The sequence below is a fragment of the Blennius ocellaris genome, assembly GCF_963422515.1.
Source record: "Blennius ocellaris genome assembly, chromosome: 9".
NCBI classification, from domain to species: Eukaryota; Metazoa; Chordata; class Actinopteri; order Blenniiformes; family Blenniidae; genus Blennius; species Blennius ocellaris.
In genome coordinates this window covers 5,742,540-5,768,439 of record NC_137658.1, presented here as the reverse complement: position 1 = coordinate 5,768,439, position 25,900 = coordinate 5,742,540, and the positions used below count along the sequence as shown (strand labels likewise).

At 41.9% G+C, this 25,900-nt stretch overlaps 1 protein-coding gene across 1 annotated transcript in view; it reads right to left on the bottom strand.

The window, feature by feature from the left end:
• dlg3 (discs, large homolog 3) overlaps positions 1-25,900 on the bottom strand; it is an 84,943-nt gene that overhangs the window by 33,670 nt on the left and 25,373 nt on the right. The window contains 2 exon segments of the mRNA XM_080502300.1: positions 189-239; positions 794-847. Coding sequence (XP_080358426.1) covers positions 189-239; positions 794-847 — 105 coding nt within the window.

The following is a 25,900-nucleotide window of genomic DNA, read 5'->3' as shown; positions in this document are numbered from 1 at the left end:
ACGTTTACACAGATTAAGGTTCATCTTTTGGTATTCATGTTCCTTAAACTCAGTTGAGTTCAGACTGAACTGCTTACTACCACCTAGTGGGGGAAAATCCATCATGCACAACATGTGTTGAAGAGGAATCCACATTTGTGGAAAGAAAAAAACCCAACAAAATTAAACAAGTAATTTGTAACACTCACCCGCTCTAGAATGATCTCTTCATATTTATACATCCCGTCACTGCCATTTACCTGTACAACACACACACAAACAGAGTGGTTAGTTATATCACGGTGGAGTAGTTTGGAAGAAAAAAAGAAAAAAGAAGAAATTAACAGGAAAATGAGAAGCACAAAAAATAATTCAGCTCAGTTGTTATTCTAATCATGTAAGGGCTATGAGCAGAATGATCACAGACAGCTGCGGAGGCTTGGATCATCGGCAAAAATACAGAAAACATCGGTTCATCCGATTGAGTCACCTTCTGCAAACACCGGCACAAAATCCTCCGAGCGAAAAGGTGTCGTTCTCGCTAAAAAAAAAGGCGGATACACCGCGACACTGCGTGTGCAACCGCAGAGCGCACAGTCGCCGCAAACAGGCAGGGTCAAGAGGATGATTGCATGTTGGTCCACATGGCAAACAGCATGTTGCTACCAGGAGGAGGCCTTTTTATCCTCTCACACACACACACACACACACATACCCACGCAACGCAAACGTACAAACATGTTCATGCACTGACACAGAGGAAGTGTGAATGAGAGGGACATATACTGTACAGACAGCGAGAACAGATACTTACATAAGGGCCTGCATCTAGTGAGTCTGCGTTGACAATGATGGGGGGAGGGTTGGCCTGTGAATATGAAGAGATACACATTATCTCAGTGTGTGAGGCTTGCAGCACGCAGACGTAATGCGGTACACACACTCACTCACACACACACACACACTGCCACTTGGTGAACGGATGCCATAGGAACAGTCAGGGAGTCTCTTCGGGACTGAGGCTGTGGGGGAGGGTGTGTGTGTGTGTGTGTGTCATGGGGGGTGGGGGGGTGGTTTGAAAGGTATGAGGACTGAGAATGAGGCGCTTATTAACCGCCACAGCCAGACACCCTGCGGTCACTTCACGGAGCAAACCCACTTGTGTTCCGGCTGTCGGGACGACACGTTCACAGTCCCACATCGACTCTCGCTCTCATTCGGCACACCGGGGAAATGAAGGACACCGTGTTGTACCACACACACACCTGAATATCATGATCAACGAATGACTCTGTATGATGGGATTTACAGAAATGCACCAATCCAGGAAAATCAAGCTCCATGATAAGATCGTTTCAAGTGTATAAAAGGTGAAATTGATGATAATAATAATAATAATAATAATAAAACCAACCGATTCAAGCAACATGTACAACTTTAATCCCAAAAAGCTTGGGGCAACAATGGCAATGACAAACTTCTGCAGTGATTTCCATTTCCAATAAACTCCTATCATCCGCCATCCAACACAGAAAAACGTTTGAGACGTTGCAAAGAAGACACTCTACAGTATCATACAAAACATTGGCTCATTATGAATTTCATGGCAGCGGCGCGTCCCAAGAAGTTGACAAGGGAACGTGAGCCCGGAAAAGCAAGTGTACTCAGAGTCACATTTTGCAGTCAATTAAGCTACTTGGCAACAGTTCAGTAACATGAGTGGGTATAAAAAGTCTGTTCTGCAGGGCTGAGGCTCTCGGAGGTAAAGACGACAAGCGGTGACAAGCCGCGTTGGGAAAATTGTGCGAAAGCTTCATAAAACATATCCGTCGACAGTCATATTATCGTCAAATGACTCAGAATCTGAAAAAGTCCCTGAGCACAATGGCCAATGTTGGATGCTCGCGATCTTCAGGCTCCACTGAATTAACTCTTCAGCAGAAGGAAACGTGAGATTACAATCTTAAATAGCTGAGAAAATCTTGAGATTTAACTTTCTTATGCATTTCGGTAAGTTCGCAGATTATGCATGACAAATCTTTGTCCATGATGGCATCCCTTCACGTGTACATCTTCTATACAGCTTCACCCGAATTTATTGTGGATGGAGCTGATCTCCGCAGAGCGTGGGTGCACTTTGGGAATTTCTCCTGTGATAACATAAACATAAATATTTGTTCCCAGCCAGCGCAACTAATTGATGCATTTCTTTTGAAAAATCACAGAAACACTGTGCACATAAAACTAGCGCAAGAGAGAATACGTCGACTTGGAAACACATGCTCAATGCATGAAGTGAATCTTATTTAAGGTCATTAAATAGTAATTTAAAGTGATAAAGTGATTTGTCATTTTCTGAACGCTTTAACATTATTCAACCCAGTTCTTCAGGTGCTTTAAGCTAAATTACTTAACCAATCTGAATTAAATGCAGCTGTTTCTTTTTTTTCTATTTCACATCAGCTACATTAAAAACAAACATCCATTCAATCTTGTTTAAGCAGATTTTTTAACTCTTCTGACATTCAAAATCATAAATGGTAAATTTCAAGATAAAAAGGTCACCGTTTGGTATTTGGTGGTGAGGAAACGAGGCGTCTGAGGACGTGACCACTCAGTCCAAATAAGACGCATTCGAGTCAAACGAGGCCACATTTGGATTATTTTATTCTCTCTAAAGACTGAATTCCAGGTGTAATGTTTCTCCTACTATTTACGGACAATAGGAAAGAAGAAGAAGAAAACAATACAAGTGATTATGAAATTTCTTCTTGATTCCTTTCATTCACAACTACCTTAATGTTTAATAGTATTATGGTAAAAAGAAAATGTTGCATTGCTTTTTTTCCTCTGTGTATATAGTTCATGATGCTTTGCTGCATTGAATAAACACAAGTTGAATCGCTGTGATCAGGGAGAAATAAAAAAAAAAAGAAAGATGAACAGAAATACAAGAACTTGACCTGTACAGAGCAGGAATTATGTAACATACCGCCTTAATAAAAGATATATTCATATCGACCATCATGACTCGGCCTTCCACTCGACTGCTAGGCTTCCATGTGGAATCCTCATAAAAATTAATTACCCACCCCCTGGTGTGAGCAAGGTCCCTCCAATGCGATTCCAACCAGAGGCAATACGCAATACAAAAGCTCACACGTCCATTCATCTCCCAGTCCTGCTCTATTGCACCACCTGGTGTTTTCCTTTCCCTGCCGTCGTCCTGCAGATTGACCAAAAGAGGAAGGAGTGGAAAAACCACAGCGATTCGGTCTAGGAGCAGCTTGAGGGGCCATCCGTCAGTTCAGCACACCGACTGTCCACTTTCCATCGATCTGATCGAGTTGTGTGTGTGTGTGGGGGGGTTTGGGGGTGCTGACACGGCTGCTCGGGGACCTGATACTTCCTCGGGCCCCGACACCGGGGGAGAAACTCAGTAGCCGTCGGTCACTAACTGCCCTCCCTCGCCTCAACCGGCGTTTCTCACGGATGTTAACGAATGAATCAAAAAATACAAATTTCACTGTTCATCCCTACAGATCTCTGTGCTACTCGTGCGGTCAAACTCGGGTTGGTCTCAGCAAAGGGCTCGTGTGAGATGTTGATGATGAATAAATAGAACGGAGGAACCGCTCAGGCTTCCTGTGCTGACGGAGACGCAAATAATCCTTGAAGCTCAATCTCACCCTCTTGATATGAACACACTGCCCGTCTCAGTGAGGCTGATTCTCACCGACCCCTCCTGAATCCACGCGCAGCACATATTTCCAATGATGCAATTTGGAATATAGGTCGCGCTGTGATGACATTATTTTTTTTTTTTTCCTCATGCAACTGTGCCGACAGCGTTGTGGCGTCGCTGCGGCGTCAAAATAAGAGCGCACGTACGGCGATTTACACTCGCTGGCCACCTCGTCACACGCAGAACACATCTTCTGTCTCCACGGAGGTTTTAGTGGTCAGTTTCGTTAGAGATCACCACAATAAGTGAAGTCCATCACTTTTTACATTTGAGAAGGACAAGATATTACAAACAGCGTTCCGAATACAAAGAAATTAAAAAGCTTTCAGACAATCTCCAGTGAAACTGAGAACTATTACATTTGTAAAAATTGGGTTTAAATCAGAGCCATATTTAAAGAGTGTAATTAATCAGGTGTATATTTTAGAATTAGAAGGATAGATATAACATTTTTGTATTAAAGAGGATGATTTGGCCATTCAAGGTTGCGGAATAAGAATATGAACCTGATAGAACCTGTATTTACCTCACATGTCTACACACAGTGGAGTAATTCAAGATGAATATGTATGAGGTAATAATACTTTGTGGGGAAATGATATAACTATATTCTTTAGAAACAATTGACGCATTCTGATAAAGCATCCAAACTCTAATATCCTCAATTCATCATGGAAATTTGTACAAAACAAAGGCTGAATACATTTATTCTATCAAAACTCTAACAAGCGCTGGTGTTTAAAAAAAAAAAAATTGTATTACCAAGTTATTGTTGGCAGTTCTATATTATCACACTTTTTTTTTAAATTTTTTTAATCACTATATTTCACAAAGTGAGAGAATAATACTCCGCCACGCAGCAGTTTTATGTACTGTGCATTTCACTTTCAAATCTCCGAATATGCAACAATTACTGTCGGATTAAATCACCCGAGATGTATTAAAATGATTTTATTTAAGAGTTTTCAATCAAGCAGCATGTGGCGCCAACACCTCCGTGTCAACAAACCGGCAGCTTAAAACAAGGAATAGATTGGATCTTTTGATCAGAAAATCTTCTGATAGTTTTCCTCCCCCCCCCCCCCCCCCCCCCAACCCTTCACACTCCTCGGGTGTGATGAAGGTTGTTCTCCTGATGAACAGAAGCTGTAGATTTGACCTGCGCCTCTCGGTAGCGATGGGCGACGGCTCCGGACAGCTGTGGCCGGCCAGCACAACCGGGCCTTCGTTGTAATCTGCATATGGACTAACAGATGCTCTCCTCTGTGCTTGTGTTTGCACATTTCACATGAAAGCTGCAGTTTTCCTTCCTTTCATCTTAACCACCCACCCACCCACTCCCACCAACACAACAAGAAGTGATGAAACAGAGCCCGAGGGCAACACAGGGGAATACGCCAGCCACCGCTGTCCCCCCCCCCCCCCCCCCGGTGAACGACGGACCGAGCGGCTGAATCCACAACTGAGACCACATGTGACAAAACACTGACGCCTGCAGCGCTTATCAACGAGTATCGTAGTGGGGCCGACGCGACTCGTGGGATAACCGAACACACGAGTCCAGATGAGACACAATAAACCCATCAGCGGTGGGGAAAAACAGCCGTATTATCCTGGCCCGGGATTGCTGTGTAATCCCTCCAATCTGAAACTCAGATAACAAGCAAACAAAAGGAATATTGGAAGATAATCTTAGCGCGGGTAATCTCAACATGGGCTTGTTTAACATTTAGCGCAGGTAACTTGGATTAGCCTGGATTAACCTAATCTCTTTCAAGCGTCTCGCTGCATGCGTCGGGGGGGGGGGGGGAGTCACATGGTCGCCACCACTGAAGTTCACTACTCACCCCGGGGGGGGGGGGGGGGGGGGGGGTCACATGAAGCCGAATTTCTGTGTTCAAAACTTGATTCCTCCTCATGTTAACTTCTGCAGTTCAGAGTTACAGTAAAAAGATCAAAGCAGCTGATCGTAACAGTAACCGACAGCAAAGATGCAGAAATGGAGGAATTCAAGTTGCATCAATAATGTTTGAGAACACAAGACTTCCTGTTGACATTTCAAAAGGAAATTTAATTGCATTTACAGTGATTTATATAAAGCAAGGCCCGCTCGGTTTTTCTTTTTGTTCAAGTTCTGAGCTCAAAACCATGACATAGTTTCGATCATGATTTATGTCACTGGCAAAGACTAAGATGACAAACTGCATCGCAATAACTAAATTTTTTGTTTGTGTGTATACACAAAGGAATATGACCTCCTCCCCTACTATCACCAAAACTGGTCATTATGTATCAATCAAAATCTATTTTAACTTTTGACTTATGTACTGGAATACATTTCTTAAACTGCACATTCTTTACCTTTTTTTGACATTTAATTTAATGTATTTGTACTTTTATTCAAAGTCATATTATGAAAAATTTACTTTCTAATGCTTTTCCAAATGTAACAACCGTCCCCATACCAGGATGGGTCCCCCTCTCTCCCTGGCTTGTTTTCATTTTTAAAAACTGTGATGCTCCAATGAGCCAATCAGAAATCAAATCCTATATAGTGTCATCGGGGGTTCAGCCAATCCCAATCAAGGGAGGCTCCTCCCTTTGACTCCACCCACAATTAGGCAGCTCTGCTCTGGCACATGGCACCGCGAGAGGAAGTACTTCCTCCTCTTCCGAAGATGGAAGGACTGTGGGCGGAGCCAGTCCAGTTCACACAGACAGCAGATTATGAATGCAGCTCCTATGACCCAAAATTCAAATGGATTAAAATCAAGTAAAAGCATGATTTGGGGTAATAAACTTTGAAAACAACAGTTTTTTGGACCAATGAGACCATGTGAAAGTGTTGATAAGCTGGATAATAAAACCCCTTTAAGCGAGGACTCTGGCGTCTCCGCGGAGGACGAGCACAGACTTCAAGCGTATGGATTTCACCGCCACGGGAAGTAAGTCGAGGATCGCAGAGGTGAAGACAAGAAAGCGGGAGGAGATGCGAATGTCTGTCAGTGTGTTGCAGGTGAAAAATGGGTCAGAGAACTTCAAGAGATTGAATTGGTGAGGCAGTGAAAGATTACAGACGCGGTGCAGTACCGTGTGCTGCAGACTTGAGCCCGAAGGCCTCGACTTCAATCACAATATTAAGAGTAAAAAAAATTATAATTGAGCGAGATTATAACCACAAGATAAACAAGACCACAACAGATGGCCACACAGTGGGAAATGGTCATTATTATGCCTCTGCACTGAAAAGACAAGGTCTCCAATAAGTGAAAACACTAAAATCAACTAATTAAAATAGCCAAAGGCAACAGCGAAGAAACACAGGTGTGAAAAAACTTGCTGTTTTTAATCCAAAAACATGTTATTGGGCATAGGATGTGACGATAAGACATGAGCTCTTTGTCTGGACTCTTTATCCGTCGCACTCATGGACATTTGCACCTGGAAATTAAAATTAGTTTGGTGGTTTCTCATGGTTCACATGGTAGCCTTCGTCCAATATCAACAAAAAAAAAAAAAGCTTTTGGAGTAAATCCTTCACTTGCATTCATGTAAAAACAGGCCAGGAGGACAAGGTGACTTTTTTTTGTTAAACCTGCAATGCTTTACTTTTGTTCTAATATCGTGTTGATTACGGATATGTGGCAATTTCTGCGAGTGTATTTTATTCATTTCTCGTCAAAACGCCTCATCGCCCTTCACGAAAGACATAATCGTCCAATAAATACAAACTCAATGAGATCTCAGGTCCTGGCTTTAGACCAGGATCACCAACCACAGTAGATCACAGGGTCTGCCGTAAAAATAGATTTCAGGACAATAAACTTGACATAAAAACACGAGAGTTGTTGAAAATGACTTCTCCAAAAATGTAACAGAATTGTACCGTTCATTCATCCATTCATTAAAAAAGGTCAAGAGATATTTTTGCAGAAATATGTTCACTGGCTTTCAAAAAAAAAAATCACTTGGATGAAGGGAAAAAAGATTCAGTTATATAAAGTCAGATTTGAGTTTATATTTAGATGATTACCTGTTCTACTTTTGAATTTATGTATTAGATCTGACATTTTTTTTTAACTTTTACCAAAGTATTTTATTTCGCAGTATCTGCACCTCTACTGTTGTTCCACTTTTGTTAATTCTCCGTTAATAACAGTCTGAATCTCTTCGCAAATTCAGTCAGTTTGTACCAAGCAAAGAGCAAATATGCATCGAAGTTAATTGATAACTTTAAAGTGCCATCAAAAATGGAAAATTCATGATCGTTCATACAGGAGAAATCGCTCGGTAAGTAAAGACATCGACGTTCTAAAATGAACAAAGAAAAAAAAACTCGCAATTATTTTCAAATCTCAAATATTAACTTTAATGACTGACAGATATTTTGTTTTTAAATACCGGTAATAAGAAAGCATGAGGATAAATATTTGGCAAAGAATTCACACACACACCTCCACAACCTTTCCATCAGATTAGAGAAACTCGTAACGTCGAAGAAAATGAAAGACACAGACACTCAAAATGAAGGATTCTTCTCCGGTGTGGAAGTTTTCCCACACCATCGTGCAGATTTGTGGAAACAACAACACAAACTTGACGTACAATGAGTCCAGACTGCAGACCCAGCGTGAGATGATTTCAACAAGCCTCCTCTGACCACCAGGAGCGGCGGGAACTTTACACTGCTTTCTTTCTTTCTCTCTCTTGCTCGTCACGTCGCCCATCCCTCGGCCTCGCCGTTGAATCTGCATCGTGTCCCGGCGGCGCTGCGCCACACGGCACTCGCTCGGCCGCAGACCCTCAGGACAGTGAAGCTACAAAGACTCCCAGCGAAGCCTTGGCAAGCGCGGGGCACAAGCTTCATCCAAATTGTTAAATAATCAATGTGTTCCCATGGCAACTGGTGCCTGCAGAGCATTGGCCAGCCAGCTTGGTAAGCCACCTCCCCTTTGTTTCACCTCGCAGGGCTCTCGCTGTTGCCTCACTGCAGTTTATGCGGCTGAGCCTGACGACACACACACACACACACACACACACACACACACACACACACACACACACACACACACACACACACACACACACACACACACACACACACACACACACACACACACACACACACACACACACACACACACACACACACACACACACACACACACACACACACACACGCCGAATTGCTTCATTTACTACAGCCAAGATGAGTTGACTGATATTACTTTACCGACAAATACGCCGACCTTAACCTCCTTTATTATGTACATAATTTAAAATATAGGGCATTTAGGGGATGACCATCGGTCCGACAGAGTGAGAAACTGAACTGTATTGGTTTGAGTGTGTTTAGCTTCCCTGTTATGGTACGATTCCCATCTGTGCAGTGGAAGATCATTTTTAAAATAAAGTGTTTTAAAGCAGAAATTCAACACTGATGAAAATGTTCCCCGTCGCATCCGTTCTGACGATTAAAACGTTACAACCCCCGGCCTTTTCCTCTGGGATGGTCGGAGTGACCGCCCGTGTTTTCGGACCCCCGTCTTCCTCGCACGTAGAGCGGCGGCGGCGAAGAAGGAAAAAACACACAGCGAACAGCATGCTGACGGGGCAACAACCTCCTTCCTTCCTCTGCAAACGCTTCCATATCAGATCACCCCCCCCCACCTCACCAAGGCACAGTGACAGGGGAGCTCGGTCTCCGGCGGTGACATCGCAGTGAAGTATGACAGTCAACCCGGCTCTGATGATGCGCCCAGTCAGTCAAATGACACGGCCGCCGCTGAAGGAGGCTCTTCCCGGGGCCTAAAAGTCAGCGCTAATAGCGAACAGCCAAGTGAGGCAACGCTTTGACGCGCTTATGTTATCTAAAAATGTAGCAGCCCCGAGCGGTACGAGTCTTCCAGCAGAATGTGGGACGGGAGATGCAGCGGGCGAGATGAACGCCCCGATCCTCTCGTTGGGCCTCTCGTAGGCCACGCTGCAGTCCAATCAATATCTACTCGATTACCATGCACACGGCATCTCATTCACGCTGCACACACACACACCACCACCACCACCACCACCACCACCACCACAACCCTCCGTGCCGGAGGGAAGAGGGAAGGCGCGGAGCGAGGTAAAGGAAGAGGGTGACAGACGGATCAGAGGAAGTACGAACGCACACGAGAGTGAGAGACGTTTCACTCGCAGACGCTCCGTCGAAGCTCGGCGTCGGCGACAAAAGAGACGGGGAGAAAAAAAAACAAACAACAAAAAAAACAAAAAACGAGAGGTAATAAAGAATAATCCTGTCGCAGTAAAGGTCAGCGTCTCCCCTTAACAACGTCCCGCTAAATTCAGGCATTCGTTTCAATGAGGAGGATAATTAATTCACCAATAAAAACAGCCTCATTAAAGTTCAGCGTTTCCCCCCCCCGATTTCATGGCGTTGACTGAGCATTTTGACTGCGTTGCGCCCGCCGTCCAAAAACCCTTCCAACACACGCCACCGACGCACGTCTATGAAACCATAATTAATAGCCCGTCACAGCTGTCAAGCGGCTCTCGCTCCTCATCTTTATGTAATATTACAAAAGCATGCTCCGGCTTACCTCCCCGTCATGCTGAGCAGCTCCGAACGGGAGCCGGCCAGCGTGACCTTCACAAGTGCAGCCGCAGAGGGAAAAGTACTTAGTGTAACAAATATTCATCACAGTGTTGCTCCAGAAGGCCTTCGACCAGGCTCCCGACCACGGCGCGGGTTCAAACCAGACAGCCTGTGCGTGTGCGTGTGTGTGTGTGTGTGTGTGCATTTTGACCTGCCACAGTGGGGAAAGCACAGCTTGTAAATAACAACATTAATAACGTCCATTGTTCACGCTGGCTCACTGTCACGGTGTCACCGCTAACTGGGGCCAATTGTTAACGTCGTTACCGCGGCAACACCTGTGCCGTTCTTCAGCGACGAGTCAACGGACGTGTCAAAAACTGTCAAACCACAACGTGACTGAGCAAATCGTCAGTCCAACACACATTTACAGTGACAGCCATTTTTTTTTCTTCTTCCAATTCAGTCACCCATTAACCTCAGAAGCATATTTTTTTGGAGGAGACTCTCGCAGAACCAAGGTGAACATGCAAACTGTGCACAGAAAACTCAGACGCACACCACACATTTTCTCACTGAGCGACATCACCGCTCTGCATTGCAACCATATTATTCACACTTTCATGTGTAATTCTCATCCTCTCTATAAAGGTTGCACTAATGTATTTATTGTATATATAGTATGACTCATTCATTCAAATGCATTACTTATACATATAGTGAGTTTTTTACCGTCATTACCGACTTATCTCTACGATAGTGAGATTTTGAGAATGTGTCATGTATTTCTTTTATAATCACATAATTTTCATAGCATTAGGTGGAGAGTGCTCAAATATCCTCATTTATAATATGGACATGGTTTGTCAAACTCAGATCACCAATATAAACTGATAAGGCAGTGCACTACTTTACAGCATGGTGGTTTATTTAGTATTGTAACGAGGAATTATCAAGGTGAGAAAGTGTTAAATAAAGAGTAGATTCTTCTTCAAAATTAATTTCATATCGTATTACCCAATCCTAATACAAGTGAAAGTGTTAATATGCATTTTCCTCTCGTGTTCCATTAATATGTGTGGAAAATGTCTTTTAATTGAAGAAAGCGAGTCATTTCTGGAGTTCCAAATAAGAACAGATGAAATCTAAAATGCTGCTTCAGAGAAGGAAATTACACGTGTTCACCATGTCATTTTGTCGGATTGCTCTCTAACTATCATTACTTGCTCTTTCTTTTTGTTTGTTTTAACCTCCTTCTTCTGTCCCTCGCCATCCACACAGATTTATTAGTCACTCGATGGGACGAATAAATATCTTGCGTTACAAGAAACATTTTCCAAGACAGTCTTGTGATGTCTTTCAAATGAAATCTGTGACTTATAAAGGAATAAGATCCACTTTCACAAAATCAGGTTTATTAGATATTATGGAAATGCGACCGGCTTGCAAACCGGGGCTGCAAAGCAATGACACCGTCTCATGCCAACGTCTCATGTCAATGTCTCCTTTCTGGAAAATCATTATTAAAAAAAAAAAAAAATTGAAGCAATGAAAACTCCCAGGAATTTGGTTCAAAAGTCAAGATTTCAGTGCTGTAACATCTCTGATTGACTCGTCTCTGCCTCTCAAACGCTGTTCGGGCGACAGAATGACAGGTGCTCCGACTCGTGGCAGCGACCTGCCGTTGTGCTAAAAAAACAAACAAACTATCAATTATCGCCGACTTTTATTTTTTCTTCGATCGCGATACACCATCGTGGCAAATTCCAGCGCTGGTAAATTGACATCAGCCGCAGACCGTAGGACGACAGGACGAGTTACCACATGAGACACGCTTCAGGATCGGAGATACATTTCACTGCCTTTTCAGGTGAAAAATATATTTTGCTTCATGAATCTGAAAACGTATATAATGTAAAAAAAAAAATAATAAATCATCAGGATTCTCAATCTTCGGCAATGAATGAAGCTAGAAACAAACAACTACAAGACGAGTTACAGAAAGTTTTTACTGATGCGACTGTACACGGGTGTATGTTAGGGTGTGGATCTGGGTGATCATTAGAAATGTGTTTTTTATATACGTTGGTGATACGTTTTACTTCTTCCTACCCCCTTTCAGGCATGATAATTGAATATAGGATGGATCAATAGGTGGACATACTTAAATGTGAATATCTATTTTTTCCTAAACACATTTTTCAGAAAATGTAACGAATGAATTATATTATCTCTAAACGGTTCGTATATGAATTTGTATAAATGTATATGTATGTGGGTAGATGGAGTATATAGGATTCTGAAATCTGAAAGTCAAAAATGCTAAATCTCTTTAGCGAGATGCAGGCTTGTAAATGCCGACAACTTCAGATGGACCACAAACCTGCGCGTGCAAATTTGACAAACGTTTCCCTCAAACACTTTTACATCTTTATAAGTATATCTTGTGTGATATTTTGTGTTTCAAAGAGGATAAATCCAAACAGGGCTACTCTCAGCTTGCCCATACTTCGACACGGAGGTCGGAGTGGGTCGGCAAAATAAAAACGGACTGGAATCAGTCGTTTCAATTCATCTCACATCATCCAGTTATTTTCCCAGACAAAACAAAACCCTCCATACTTCACTGGCCACAAGTCGATTCCATTAAAATATGTCGACACAAAATGCTATTTAAACAGAAATGTGGTTTGATCAAGGTTACTTTGCTGCAGCAAAAGTGTAAAATACAAATCATAGGTACACCAAAGTAATATTTTCAAGGCTTTTTGCCAAAATAAATGTTGAAATGCAAGTTTTTTTTCACACTGCAAGGAATTTCCTGCCCCACTTTACTTACTTCTGCCTTAACTATGCTTACAGTCTTAAAATGTTGCAATTCATGCATTGTGTTTTACTCACAATACAATTGCAATTGAAAAAGATGTCTGCCAAATGTGTGTATCGCCTTTATAAGCCGTACATTGAAATGATTTGCTTCGTGGTAAACCAACTTTTCAGTGCCAATTGTGTCGCCTTCAACCCGATTAGTGATCGTTCCTCTTTTCTGGGCGTCAGAAAGCAGATGACATTGAAATGTTTGTCGAGACACGTGGTCAACTATACCAACACCCATTACGCCATAATAAAGGGATTTTTAATTAAACTATATAGTGCAAAGTCCAAACATGGACTTATTTTGTCTCCCACATGCGTGTTTTCTGTCACTGTTTTATTTGTAATACAAATACTCTTTTTAAGAAACATCAAATCTGAATTCAACCACATCCTGGGCTTTGAAAAAAAGAGGCGCAGCAAGAATGAAAGTCACCATCATTAAACTTGCAGGATTTTTTTTTATTTTTTTTTATTGCCCCCACACAATTAAAATGAAACGTCCCTCAGACCTTGAAGCCTGTCAAATGCCGTGGTGAGCGAAACGCCATCAGTATGTTTCAACATAATCCCACCGCCGCCGCCGCCGTGGTTCCTCGACATCAGAGGTCACTGCAGCACGGCCACGACTCGCCACTCTTTGTTTTGCGGAGCTGAAAGAGCCGCTAAGCTCGTTCCTCTCTGGTGTTTTGGATCCTCGGTTAAGTACCGGAGACGGAGCGCTGCCGCCGCCGCTGCCATTTTGATGCTCTACCACCGTCACTCTGCAGAAACGAGTGTGTTACTCTGATGTGAATCTGTTCTTTAATCCTATTTAGTTTGCTAAATTAATTTGTCTGTCTCCACTGATGTGTGTGTGTGTGTGTGTGTGTCTCCGGAGCTACGAGGTTGCCGAGGTAACGGCCCTCAGTGTGACGTGACACGGCGAGACATTTCACAACGCAAACGTCCACAAAGTCGGCTTCAAAATCTATAACGAGGCTCAGCGACTGCAGGAAACAACTGAACGTGGGCGAGCGGCAGACAATTTAAAGATGCGTAATGTTTTTTTGTTTGTTTTTCCCATGCAGGAGGCCAAAAGGTCGAGAAAGCCGTTTAGAGATCAGACTGAAGTCTGCGGTTATTTTTATTTTCTTTTAACTGATCGGTTTTCAAATGGACTTCTATTCATAACGTGCAACAAAATGTTGCATGCTGCAATCCTGAACCTGATCTCACTGCATTCCAGCAAAGTCACTCTGAAGTGGAAAAAAAATGAAAGGTTTTAAATCAAATGTGTTAAAAGACAAAAGCAGAAAAAAAACTTGATTTTACTGACCGAGAATTCCCCTTTGCTTTGGGCCTCCATCAAGCCAGGAGCAGCTCTGTGTATCCGATTTCTAAATGATGGCCATTGAGCTGTTTTAACTGACATTTTACATTTAGCTTTTTTGCAGAAGTATAAACAGGCGACATGTTATTTTAATTTAGGTTCTGGTAGGAAACCATCCTCACTGCTCCACAGCTTCTTTCTGAACCTAAAGCCTCCGTCGTTCGTTATTTTTTGCCTGCATTCGTGTAACAGGACACAAACAAGAGCCGCTATTTTCCTTCTTGATGGACTGAACTATGCTGGATTTTACATAGATTTAACAAAGCCTGCGGTTTTCCCCATTGAATGCGGACTTTGTGTGCTTTTCACATGCTGCCGCTTCAGACCTCGCTGTGTTTCCACGCTTTAGTGTCAGACAATGGAAACAGACAAGAAATTCATGGGTTGTGTTATCACAAAAAATTCGGAGTTCCTGGAAATGTTCTTAGATTGGAATCTTCTCCCCCCCAACTGCCCCCATTGGATTTTAAACAGTGCGGCACTGTAGCGCCGCAAAACATTCCCACCAAAATGACCAAGCGCTTTTTCCTCTTATGCTTTTAATTAATGTAAAAATGTTTCAGACAAGCCAACATGTTGGATACTGAGACTCCAAGACAAGCATCTGGCAACAGTTCACAATCGGAAAGATATCTGTATGGGGCTATTCAGACGCCAGGCAATTCAAAATGGGAAACATTACAAATGAAAAAAAAGCAACTGGTGAATGTCGCCAAAGCTACAACTTCAATACAATTTACCTTTTTTTTTTACCCCCCTTCATCTTTTCTCTTTTCTTCTCTCTTTATTGTATCATGGTTTTTTTTATTTCATTCTATTTTATGTGAAGCACTTTGTGCTACAAATTTTCATTGTATGAAAAGTGCAATAGAAATAGAATTCTAAACAGAAGTTTGATTTACCATTTTTAATTTATTCTTTCCCTGAAAAAAACTGTACTAGAAAATGCATTCATTTAAAAAAAAAAAAAAAAAATTGTACTGTATTTAAAATAAAATGTCATTGTTTGAGTAGTTGTAGCTATTTTATACTTAATTTTCCCCCCATTTTACTTTATTTAGCCATTTTTAGCTTAAATTAAAAATGTATGCAAAATGTTTATTTACAAATGATTTTGTGAAAACGTCAGGGAGCCGCAGGTCGCAGACCCGCACGACGGTAACAATGTCGACTTTGACCCAAACGACAATGGAAGGTTTTTCTTCCGCACCGGCCGGAGGTCTCGGCGTGTCTCTACGTCGATCTTCCCGTCACGGTCGAGGTTTCAAGCTTTTCTATAAGCATCGGCAACGCCCACACGCTCGCATATCTCCATTCAACTGCCCTCGCCTCAGTTCTGGCTCACAATAAGTGTAGGTGTTGAAAGTGGTGAAGAATTACAAAAAAAAAAAAAAAAAAAGTAGGACAACAGGCGAGGCAACAAAAACAAGAGCCGCGTCTCTAGTTCCCCCTCTTGATAGTTATGAATACATGAGCACATTTATCCATATGCTGATGTATTTAGCGCCAAACGGCAGAGGAGAAAAAACAAAAAATACAACAAAAAACTAAAACAGGGCACTGTTTTAAACGTTTGTAGCACTTTGGTGGTTGCCAAATCAATCTGCCTCCTGTCGAGGGTCCAGATTCGCCTTTTTTCCCCTGGATGCCCCTCGGGACACGCTGTACCCACGAAAGACAAGCGTCTCGGCCAAGATCAGAGCAGACATGCTATCCGACAGCAGAGATGACACACTGATCTGAAATCTGCCAGACCTCCAATGCTCCCGCACAGTTAATACGAGATCCCGTGATGGAATCTGCAGACAACAAACAGGACAATAAGCTAATAGAGGCTTTTTTACTTATTGCAAACAAACGTTACAAAACATATCTGGGGGAATTTTTTTTTTTGTTTGTTTTAAATTTTGAGCATTTCCCACTGCAGTGATAAAAACAGCAAACTCTTCATTTATACAAAAAAGTGTTTTTTGTTTTGTTTTTACAAAGCCCAGCCAAGTTATCACATTTTTATTTGTTTGAATTAATATAATCCTTAAGTTTGTGACTCCAAACAATGATTGAGCTGTTACGTCCAAACCGGAACAAATAATGTTAAAACGCAGTCGTTATGATGCTATTGTGCACAAAAAAGTTCACTGTTGGCAGCTGCTGAAAGTAACTAAAAAGCTACTAGTATTCTAACTTAGTTACGTTTAAAAAGCAGTATTTAGTAAAGTAACCAATTTACTTTTTAAAGGGGTGGCTAGTAATCAGTAATCTGATTAAGTTTTCAAGGTAACTGTGGCAACAATGGATCAGAATACCTACCCTACTTTCTAGACTATAAGCAGCTACTTTTAAAAAACATTTTTTTACATGCTTGCAACCAGCTTGGGTGATGCGTTCAGGTGCATCCTGTAACGCAGACATTTGTTTTTCTGTTTTTTTTTCCTATATAAATTTGGTGGGTGCAGCTTATATAGCTTATATGGTGCGCTCAATAGTCCTGAAATCACGGTATAACAAAATCATAATAAAAAGCAGGAATAACACACAGGATATCAGTTAATAGTAGTAATAGAGTGAATTTCTTTTCTCAGATCATTTTGTCCACACTCACTTTTCTTAAATTCTGTGTGCACGCGTCGGTGTTGCGTCACCCAGACCCCTCCCTCGTGGCAGCCTAGTGAACATATGCAGGGCCTGGATTTGTCCGATTACATAATTGTAAAAATTTTAATAGTGAATAATAATCCACAATGGCCCATATTGGGTTTTATAAGCAGGCTGATCAGGACCTCCAGCCGCTCAGGAAGCAGCAGCAAGAGGACGATGAAGAGCCGACCGGTCGCATCTAAAAAAGCAGGAGGAAGCCAGAAGTCTCCAGTCTGTGCTGATCAGCCAGCTGAGCAGTGAAGCAGCTCTGCACCATGGCAACGGCTGAGCGCAGCTCCCCCCACCCCCACCCCCACCCCCATTCAACGCCACACCTCTCGTTTCTTCACCTCTTTTCTCCCCTCTCCTGCATCATCATCAACGCAGCCCATGTGACTTAATTTGAATGATGCAGTTCATTTCTTGGAGTCGTATTCAAAGCTGCATTGAAAAAAAAAAAAATGAAAAAATGAAAATATGTACTAGATATGCACGCAGATGCAGGATTAAACAACATTGGGTGTGTGAAACAGACATTCAGCGTGATTGGCTGCAGAGGAAGTCGGTCTGATCTGGACGGGAACTTAAAACCTTCAACTGTTTTCACTGGAAATACTGGGGGGAAAAAAAACAACCTCACATTTGTTCAGCCTTTTAACAGACAAGTAATCTCTATTTCTCTTTGTTTTCTTAAAGCGAGCCATTGTAAGGTACAGGATCTTTCTTCAAATAATAGATTATATTGTGGGACAGTAGATAAATATGTCAATTAGGTTCATTTGACACATTCTAACTGATTTCACCATGTTCTTTTGTTTGTTTAGTTTTTTTACCAATGCATTTTTTTTTTTACAATTAATGCATTGAAAAGCCTCTAAGCGAAGGGTTATCACTCAATTTTCCAATTTCTTCAGTGAGTGGAAAACATTTGTATTCAAAAGACAAGTGAACGTATACAAATTTAAAAAAATAAATAAACCTTCTTTCAAATCCACTGCATACCAGTTTATTCTTGTACACTATTAAACAATCAGTAAAATAAAGTGATAAACGCTGGACTTGTTTATTCACATTAACACCGTCAGAGGTATGACCCTACATATGATTAAACACAAAGAGAAAATACAGTCTGATGCGTTTTTTTTTCTTTTTTCTCCTCATCTGTGCAAACATCCAATCAACTCTAACCCGCGTGGCCGTGTTCTACCTGCAAGAGCAGCGCGAGGAAACGAGGGCAAGTGGAAGCTTTATACGTGTTGACAAGAGAGCAAACACATTCCCCATATTCTGGAAAAAAAACGTTTTCCTAATCATGTCGTCCGTTTTGTTTCCTGCTGCTGTGTAAAACATCAATACTGCTTTGTGCCCCCCCCCCTCCCATGTCTCGGTTTGTTCAGGGTGACAGGAAGTAGCAGTAGACCTTTGAAACTGCAGTTTGTAGGACCTACAACATAGCATATTTAGTATTTAGATTTCTTTGTAAAAAGATTTTTAATGGCGGATACTTGAATTTGATCAAATGCGTCGTTATATTGTGTTATTAATCGGTCACTTTACTGCACCTGAAGGTTTTGACTCGTCAAAGCGTTTAAAACTTGTGGGTTTTAACTAAATGTGCACACTTTCTGAAATGAAAATCTACATTGATGTTTCAGTTTTTTGCCCAATGGTCTCTCTTGATCAAAATTACTATTTCACTTTTTCATACAAGATCCTTTTTGATCCTCAGTTTTTCAGTAATTTCAAATATATACTTACATTTTCTCTTTCAAATTGACCATAAAATAGGTAAAACACACCCCATAAACAGAGGACGAGTCCTGTTATCCAGCTCCTGCATTAATCATTTCCCCAATGATTGACAATGACTTTCCTGTTTTAGTCTTTGTTTAAATCTACATAAAAATAACCATCTATAGTCACACTGCTGTCAGTCAAATAGACAATAAGAAATCCACCACTAGTATTTATATTGTTGAGAAAACCTTAAGCATACCATATCAGCTACATTTAAGATTCTGTAAAATGTTTGCGTTATATGGTAGTTTGATTTAATGGGGACAGCATAATAAGTTAATACAGCTTGCACTGTGATATGTGTTTAATTCCCTCGATAAATAAATCCCTCTAGTTTCTTTGTTGACTAAGATTTGGACAAAAGGCAGGACATGTTCACCCACATTTTCCGTATAATGTTACCAAACTGCAATTACTCCGAGCATGCATTGAAACAAGCGAAGATGTTAATAAAAAAAAAAAAAAATCGCCAAAATCTCAAACAGACCTGCTTGGAACACAGAAATTCAATCGTGCCGCTCACGTTTCCCCGTCATCAACTAAACCGGTGACTTCACGTCACGTCATTTACGAAAATGTTCAACCCGCGAACCAAACGTCCTCCATGAATAAAGCTGTATGTATAGTTTAACTCATTTTAGTCTACGAGAGTAAAGGTAACCGTGTGATTTGTTCCTCGATGGGAAGACGACGTGTTCAGCTTGAAGACAAGTAAACAAACCTGCGCTGCCGCACTCGGCAAACAAAAAGTAATAAACCCTTAAAAAAACTAAAAAAACAATACCAGGCTTGTTTTACCAACGATGTAATAAAATGTATGATATTGAGCTGGGATTGCTTGTATTGTTTAAAGCCGTGACAGGGTGAGGTCAAACTAAACTACTAAAAGTAATCTTACTTTATTAATCCCATTTTTTTTTTAGGGGGGGGGGGGTCAAGGGTCAGCGAACCCACAGTGGCAAATCGTCATCCGTGGGATTCGAGCCTGCAACCTCTTTCTTCTTCTACGCTTAAATATCATGTGTGGTTTTGGTGTCCATGCAGCAAACTGTTGTCTCAGTAGGGGGGGAAACAGGAAATCCCAGTGAGCCAAACATATGTTGCCTCAATATTCTGCACACGAGAATAAATCCAACACACGTTTCCGTAAAAGGGGCGACGCACCCGTGAGCCTTGTCACGAGCTCAAAATGGAGGCTTCTGCAAAACAGTTTGAAATGAAAACAATATCGGATAAGATTATGACGACCATCAATCTGGTTGATGCACAAAAATAAATAAATAAATCAGCAAACAAACATATCGTCAGGGTTGTTAAGAGGATTCATGTCGACCACTGAAGATTTTAGCGCATTCAACCCTAAAAAAAAAAAAATAAAAAAAAAATCACACGCAGCAGATGCATAACTTGATCATGACTTGCGAGCACATAATCTTAATTTCTGCCGGGAAACAAAAGACGACGAGACGAGAGCAGAATCCCGATGGGCGACATCTTGTGAGCAAAACGATTCAAAGTTGGACACGCAGTCAAACTGTATGAAGCTCCGGACGGCTTCTAATTTGAAATGACAGCCGAGTTAATTTCCTGTGCGGCTGGCCAGTGACGTAACCGCAGCTCCCGGTCACAGATATTTGGGGGATGCCCCGTCGGTCCAGCGGCCTGCAGAGACGTGGAGGTTTTCACCGTGGAGCAGGTTTGGGCCGTGCCACATCCAAGATTAATTATTATTTTGTCCATTATTCAGCAGATGAAATCTCCACCACTATAACATCACAGGCATTCAGTTTAGACTCTCCACATTCTTGCGATGACCGTAAAAAATTTCCTGTGGCCTTTTTTTTTTTTTTTTTTTTTTTTTAAATACAGATTCTGCTCTACAACCGAAATGAAGCCTTTTATTTATATCATGTCTGAAAAAAGAAAGAAAGAAAGAAAGAAAGAAAGGAAGAGAAGGCCGACGGAAGGCAGGAGGAGGGGGACGACAGAAATGAAGAAGCCTGAAAAAAAACGACACGTGTACACACACACACACATGAGAAGCCAGACCAAATGGCTGAAGGGCTGCTTGGATAATGCATTAGACAGAGATGGCACTCAGAACGGCTACACATGGCAAGAAATGCACTGCTTCGCCAAATCCCCACACACACACGCACACACACACACACACACACACACACACACACACACACACACACACACACACACACACACACACACACACACACACACACACACACACACACACACACACACACACACACACACACACACACACACACACACACACACACACACACACACACACACACACACACACACACACACACACACACACACACACACACACACACACACACACACACACACACACCTGAAATGGAGGTGAATGCCGCTCGCCAAGTTTAGCCCAGCTAATTTTCAGACTCCAAATCGTCATTAAATGAGAATCTACATCCCATAATGACTCCAAGCAGGTTACCAGTGCACTCGGCGATATCCTGTTAAAGTCTCACAATACACCTCCCCCCCAGTAGTTTTCAGGGAATAAGTCAAAGAAAGCTCATGAGCTGTCAACAATCAACTACGCCACCATGTTTGACTCACTTACAGTTTGTAGAAAATGTGGACATTTTTCGATCTACCAGTCAAAAGGACGACTCATTTTGGGACCATGACCTAAAAAAAAGAAATCTCTACTTGATCACAATCATATCAAATAAAATCAGAATTACTGCTCTTAATAAATACAACAATTATCTAACGCAGGCATATTCATCATCATCATCATCATCATTATCACAATACGATTCAGTTATATAGGTTGATAATTCTTTATAATACGCCAAAGCAGAGCAGTCACATCGGATTTACCCTTTCTTCTTGAAACAATAATGACACAAATGGTATCAGATGTTTCACACAATCTATCAGACTCATTTTTAGCTTTCTTTTTGCTGCATTTTGTGATATTTTGCTCAATTTTGTGGGGTAATTATTGTGTATTCTCCTCCCATTAACACGACGACCTCAGTCTGCATGAAGAATTGAAGTTTCTGAGGAACAGTAGCCTCAACTGGTCAAAATGCAAGAACTACAACAACATTAAGTTGCTTTATTTACTCCTGTGTGTTACAGAAATTTGAGATCATTTCAGATATCGAGATGTTTCAGTAAGGGAAGATAAATGGAAGGAGGAGGAAGATGGAGGGCTCGCTTTATTATTACATACTTTTTTTTAATCGGAGTATTACAATAGTGCATTTCGGCTTGAAAATCAATCAAGAATCCAGCGACTTAAGAAGACTAACTTTAGAAAGCTTTCACGGACTTGCTGAATGCTGAAAAAATTATAAAAAAAAACAACAGTGTTTTATTGTTTGTGGTATCCTAAGAAAATATTTCTTTTAATTGAAGTTGAAAAACAGCTACGAAACAGGATTATTTAGGACTACGTTGAGAGATCTGTTTGCACAGATATTTCTCTAATTGTCTGAACGATTTGAGAAACGTGGGTGTTTTTGTATCGACATCCTTCCCCTTATGACGACTAACTTTCCTTTGATTTCCACCAACCTGACTATCCCAGCCTGTTTACATGCACACTAGAAATTATCCAATTTCTGGAGTTATTTACCGTTTATCATGTGAACAGTGTAATGTGACCATCAGCTGATGGCAGTTTATCTGTATTCTGATGCATTAGTGTGCGTTTGCCTCTTCTTTTGTATCAGCATGTTCGGAAATAACTGAATACTGAATATGAGTGAAGTCACAATGTTGAGCAGAGTCCATGAATCAATATCTACATATGTACTCCAATAACTGTGTGGAACATGTTTCCAGTCATCACATTTTTCAAGCGCATGTAAACGGATCAAATCAGATTAGAAGAATATGATTCCGTATATTTTCATGGTTGTGTTAACTTGCTCCCTCAATGAACTTTGCTTGAAAGACGCAGCAAAGAAAACAACCAAAATTCTAATTACTGTCGACTTAAAATCCCATTTAGCAACGTTTATTCATCGAAGAGAAAACAAACCTCGTCTTTAGTTCAAGGTACTGATTGAGTTTATTATTTGATCCGATATAGGTTGTTGACAATAGACATTTTATAAATATCCCCATATTTCTTCAGTACTCGGTTGGAGTAACATTCAGTAATTCAACTCTCAACTCTGTGAGTGTCAATCATCACTCGGTTGTTCTGAATCTCCCTTTTCACCGACTAACCCCAATCACTGCCTTCACATTTAATCAAGCCACATTAACCTCCTGCAAACGTAACTACACACTTCCTGCAGATGTTTCAAATTAAAAGCCCACTCAGAATAGGACACATTACATCCTTTGAGCCACAGGAAGGCTCTTAATGTGAAACATGCGAGAAGATTGTGCATGGGGTGTCATTGACGGCTTCTTGAAATGGAGGAAACTGGGTGGAGTGAAAGAAAATGTCTTTTGGAGACGAGAGGCGAGTGTTTTACTATTGCTTCTGGTGAATTTCTTCATCAGCGCGGCGAAATCGAAGAGGATCAAAAGGCTGATGGTGTCTGTAATGAACCCCGCTCCTCGCTGCCGTTCCGCCGCCATCAGATCATTTAGCAAGAAGTTCAGGTTGTAACCACTGTTCGTGAACTGCGGCGGGATAAAGCGCTTTTAATCCTCGTGTCTCCCTCTGTTCTTTTTATTCATAATTCATCGTCTAAAAGGTGTCTCTGTGCCCTGGGTTTTGTGTACCTTATTGTAAAGTGTTACCAAAATAACAGCCGATACGACGGTTGAATAAAAGCAATAAAAGCACAAGCACTGTTGAAAGCTACCCACACACCCCCACGAAAATGAAGAGGAGTCAGAAGGCTTCGGGACTCGCTCTTCACCGATATTGATTGGATATACACGTATTTCACGGCAGGCCGCATGTGGGAGATGGAGCTGGTGTACTTTGCCAAGGAGATGCTGGCACATTTCTTCCGCTCAAAGTGGTCCAGAATATAAAGTGCGTCGTATCTGTACATGCAGCCGCTCCCGACGTGTGGCGCTCTTAATTTCCGGCGGAGAAGTCACCGTTACACTGCCGTCAAAAGGGCGCGTGTGTCCCTTGCCCTCCCCCTCTACACTCCCTTTCTCTTTGTGACGCTTCCATTGCTGATTCAGGGGTCCGGCGGCGGCGGCGGCCTGCCCCGCACAGCACAGTCACATTTCTAGGCCACTCTCTACTGTAATCAGCAAACCTCCCCTGAATAAGACAAAGGAGCCATGCAAACAAACAACCGGTGTTCCCCTCGTTTCTCCTCTCCCCCCCGTCCTCCCCCAGGGCTGGCACAACGGGGCCGGGCCCTGGCGGGGCCTCTGACAATGACCATATGGATCACGCGGGACGCGCCTCCGCACACAGGAAGCTGCATGCTTCACGCCGCCGCACCTGCACTGAAGGCTGAACGCACACGCGTCACGGCTGCAGTTGACGAGTAAAACCACTTGATGAGCGGTAAACTGTGACGGCAGAGGACGCAACACATCGCCGGGGATCCAGCATTTCACACAGGACCTCCATGTTGAAACAATAAGAGCAGGTTCGCTCTGTGAACACGATACAAAGGCAAAAAAAAAAAAAAGGCGAGTGTAGGCTTTTAAGGGAAATGTACCGTAGGAGGTGGAATTCAACCATAGTTCAGGTTCTGGGTCACCGCTACGGTAGCGCTGTATCACAGATCGGGCTCTTCGGCTCCCATAATGGTGGCTGGCTTGTTCCAAGTCGCCACTAAAAGCTGACGTCAACGTCTGACTGGCCTTTTCTCCGCCACGCCGTCCCCGCTGCCTCTCGCAGCGTATTAAAAGCTAACTTTTGTCAAAGTGGACATAAATATTGCAGCACACCTTGTCCCCCTTGTTGCATTTCCCATAATTCACAATCCACCCTTCATCCAGAAAGTCTCAGGGCTGAAGAACATTTTGTTAGGGGTCTGTGTGTGTGTGTGTGTGTGTGTATGTATGTGTGGCTGCTTTTTGTAGCTCTTGAGTGAAATTAGATTATCTACTCCACATAAAACATCAGTAATAAAAGTGTTGAATTAGATTCATGATGAAATTGATGCATAATTTGCTATGCAGGTGTTATATGTGTGGCACCGGTCTAATATTGCAACGTGCATTCTGTATTGTTTGCGCTGCTTTGCATGCAGCTTATACTTCCTCTGGGGAAAACGTCACAAAATCTAAACCTTTAACCTCGTATCGCCATCATCAGGCACAATAATTCCGTCTTTAGAAAAAAAAAAAAAAAACAGTTCAAATGTATTGCTTTCCTTGCAAATCTGCAAAGTTCATATCTGTAACAACGTCACTGAACTAAAAATTAATGCAAGAAATGTCTTATCACTGAACGGTAAATGATACTTATCAAGGTGAATGCAGATACTTCAACACTGTTAGCAGCTACTGGGCCTTGGGTCCAAATTGTGCAACAAATTGTGGACCTGGAATGCTCAATTTGCACTTTTGTGTTGCAAACGTGAAACCATTCCTGAATAAACCGCTTCTTCATCAAGCTTGAACATGGTCAGAGTCCACAAGACATTTTTGCCTTTGCTCTCATGCAACCGGAATGTCCTACAGAGTCCATTTGTTGAGACAATCAACCAACTGCAGCCATGTTTTATTTTTGTTATTTTACGTCAAGAGAAAATAAAACAATCCGAGTTCACAAACCCACTGCATCACATTGTTCCTGAATGCAAATTCGAAAAGCTTCCAAGAAGTTGCAGACACCTAGTGGTCTACAGACTGATGTTTAAAGTCACACCTGTGCACCAAAACGACAAATCAGAAGAAAAAACGACTTAATAATCAAGTAGAATTTTCCTTTTGACAACTGGCATCATGACAGCAATGA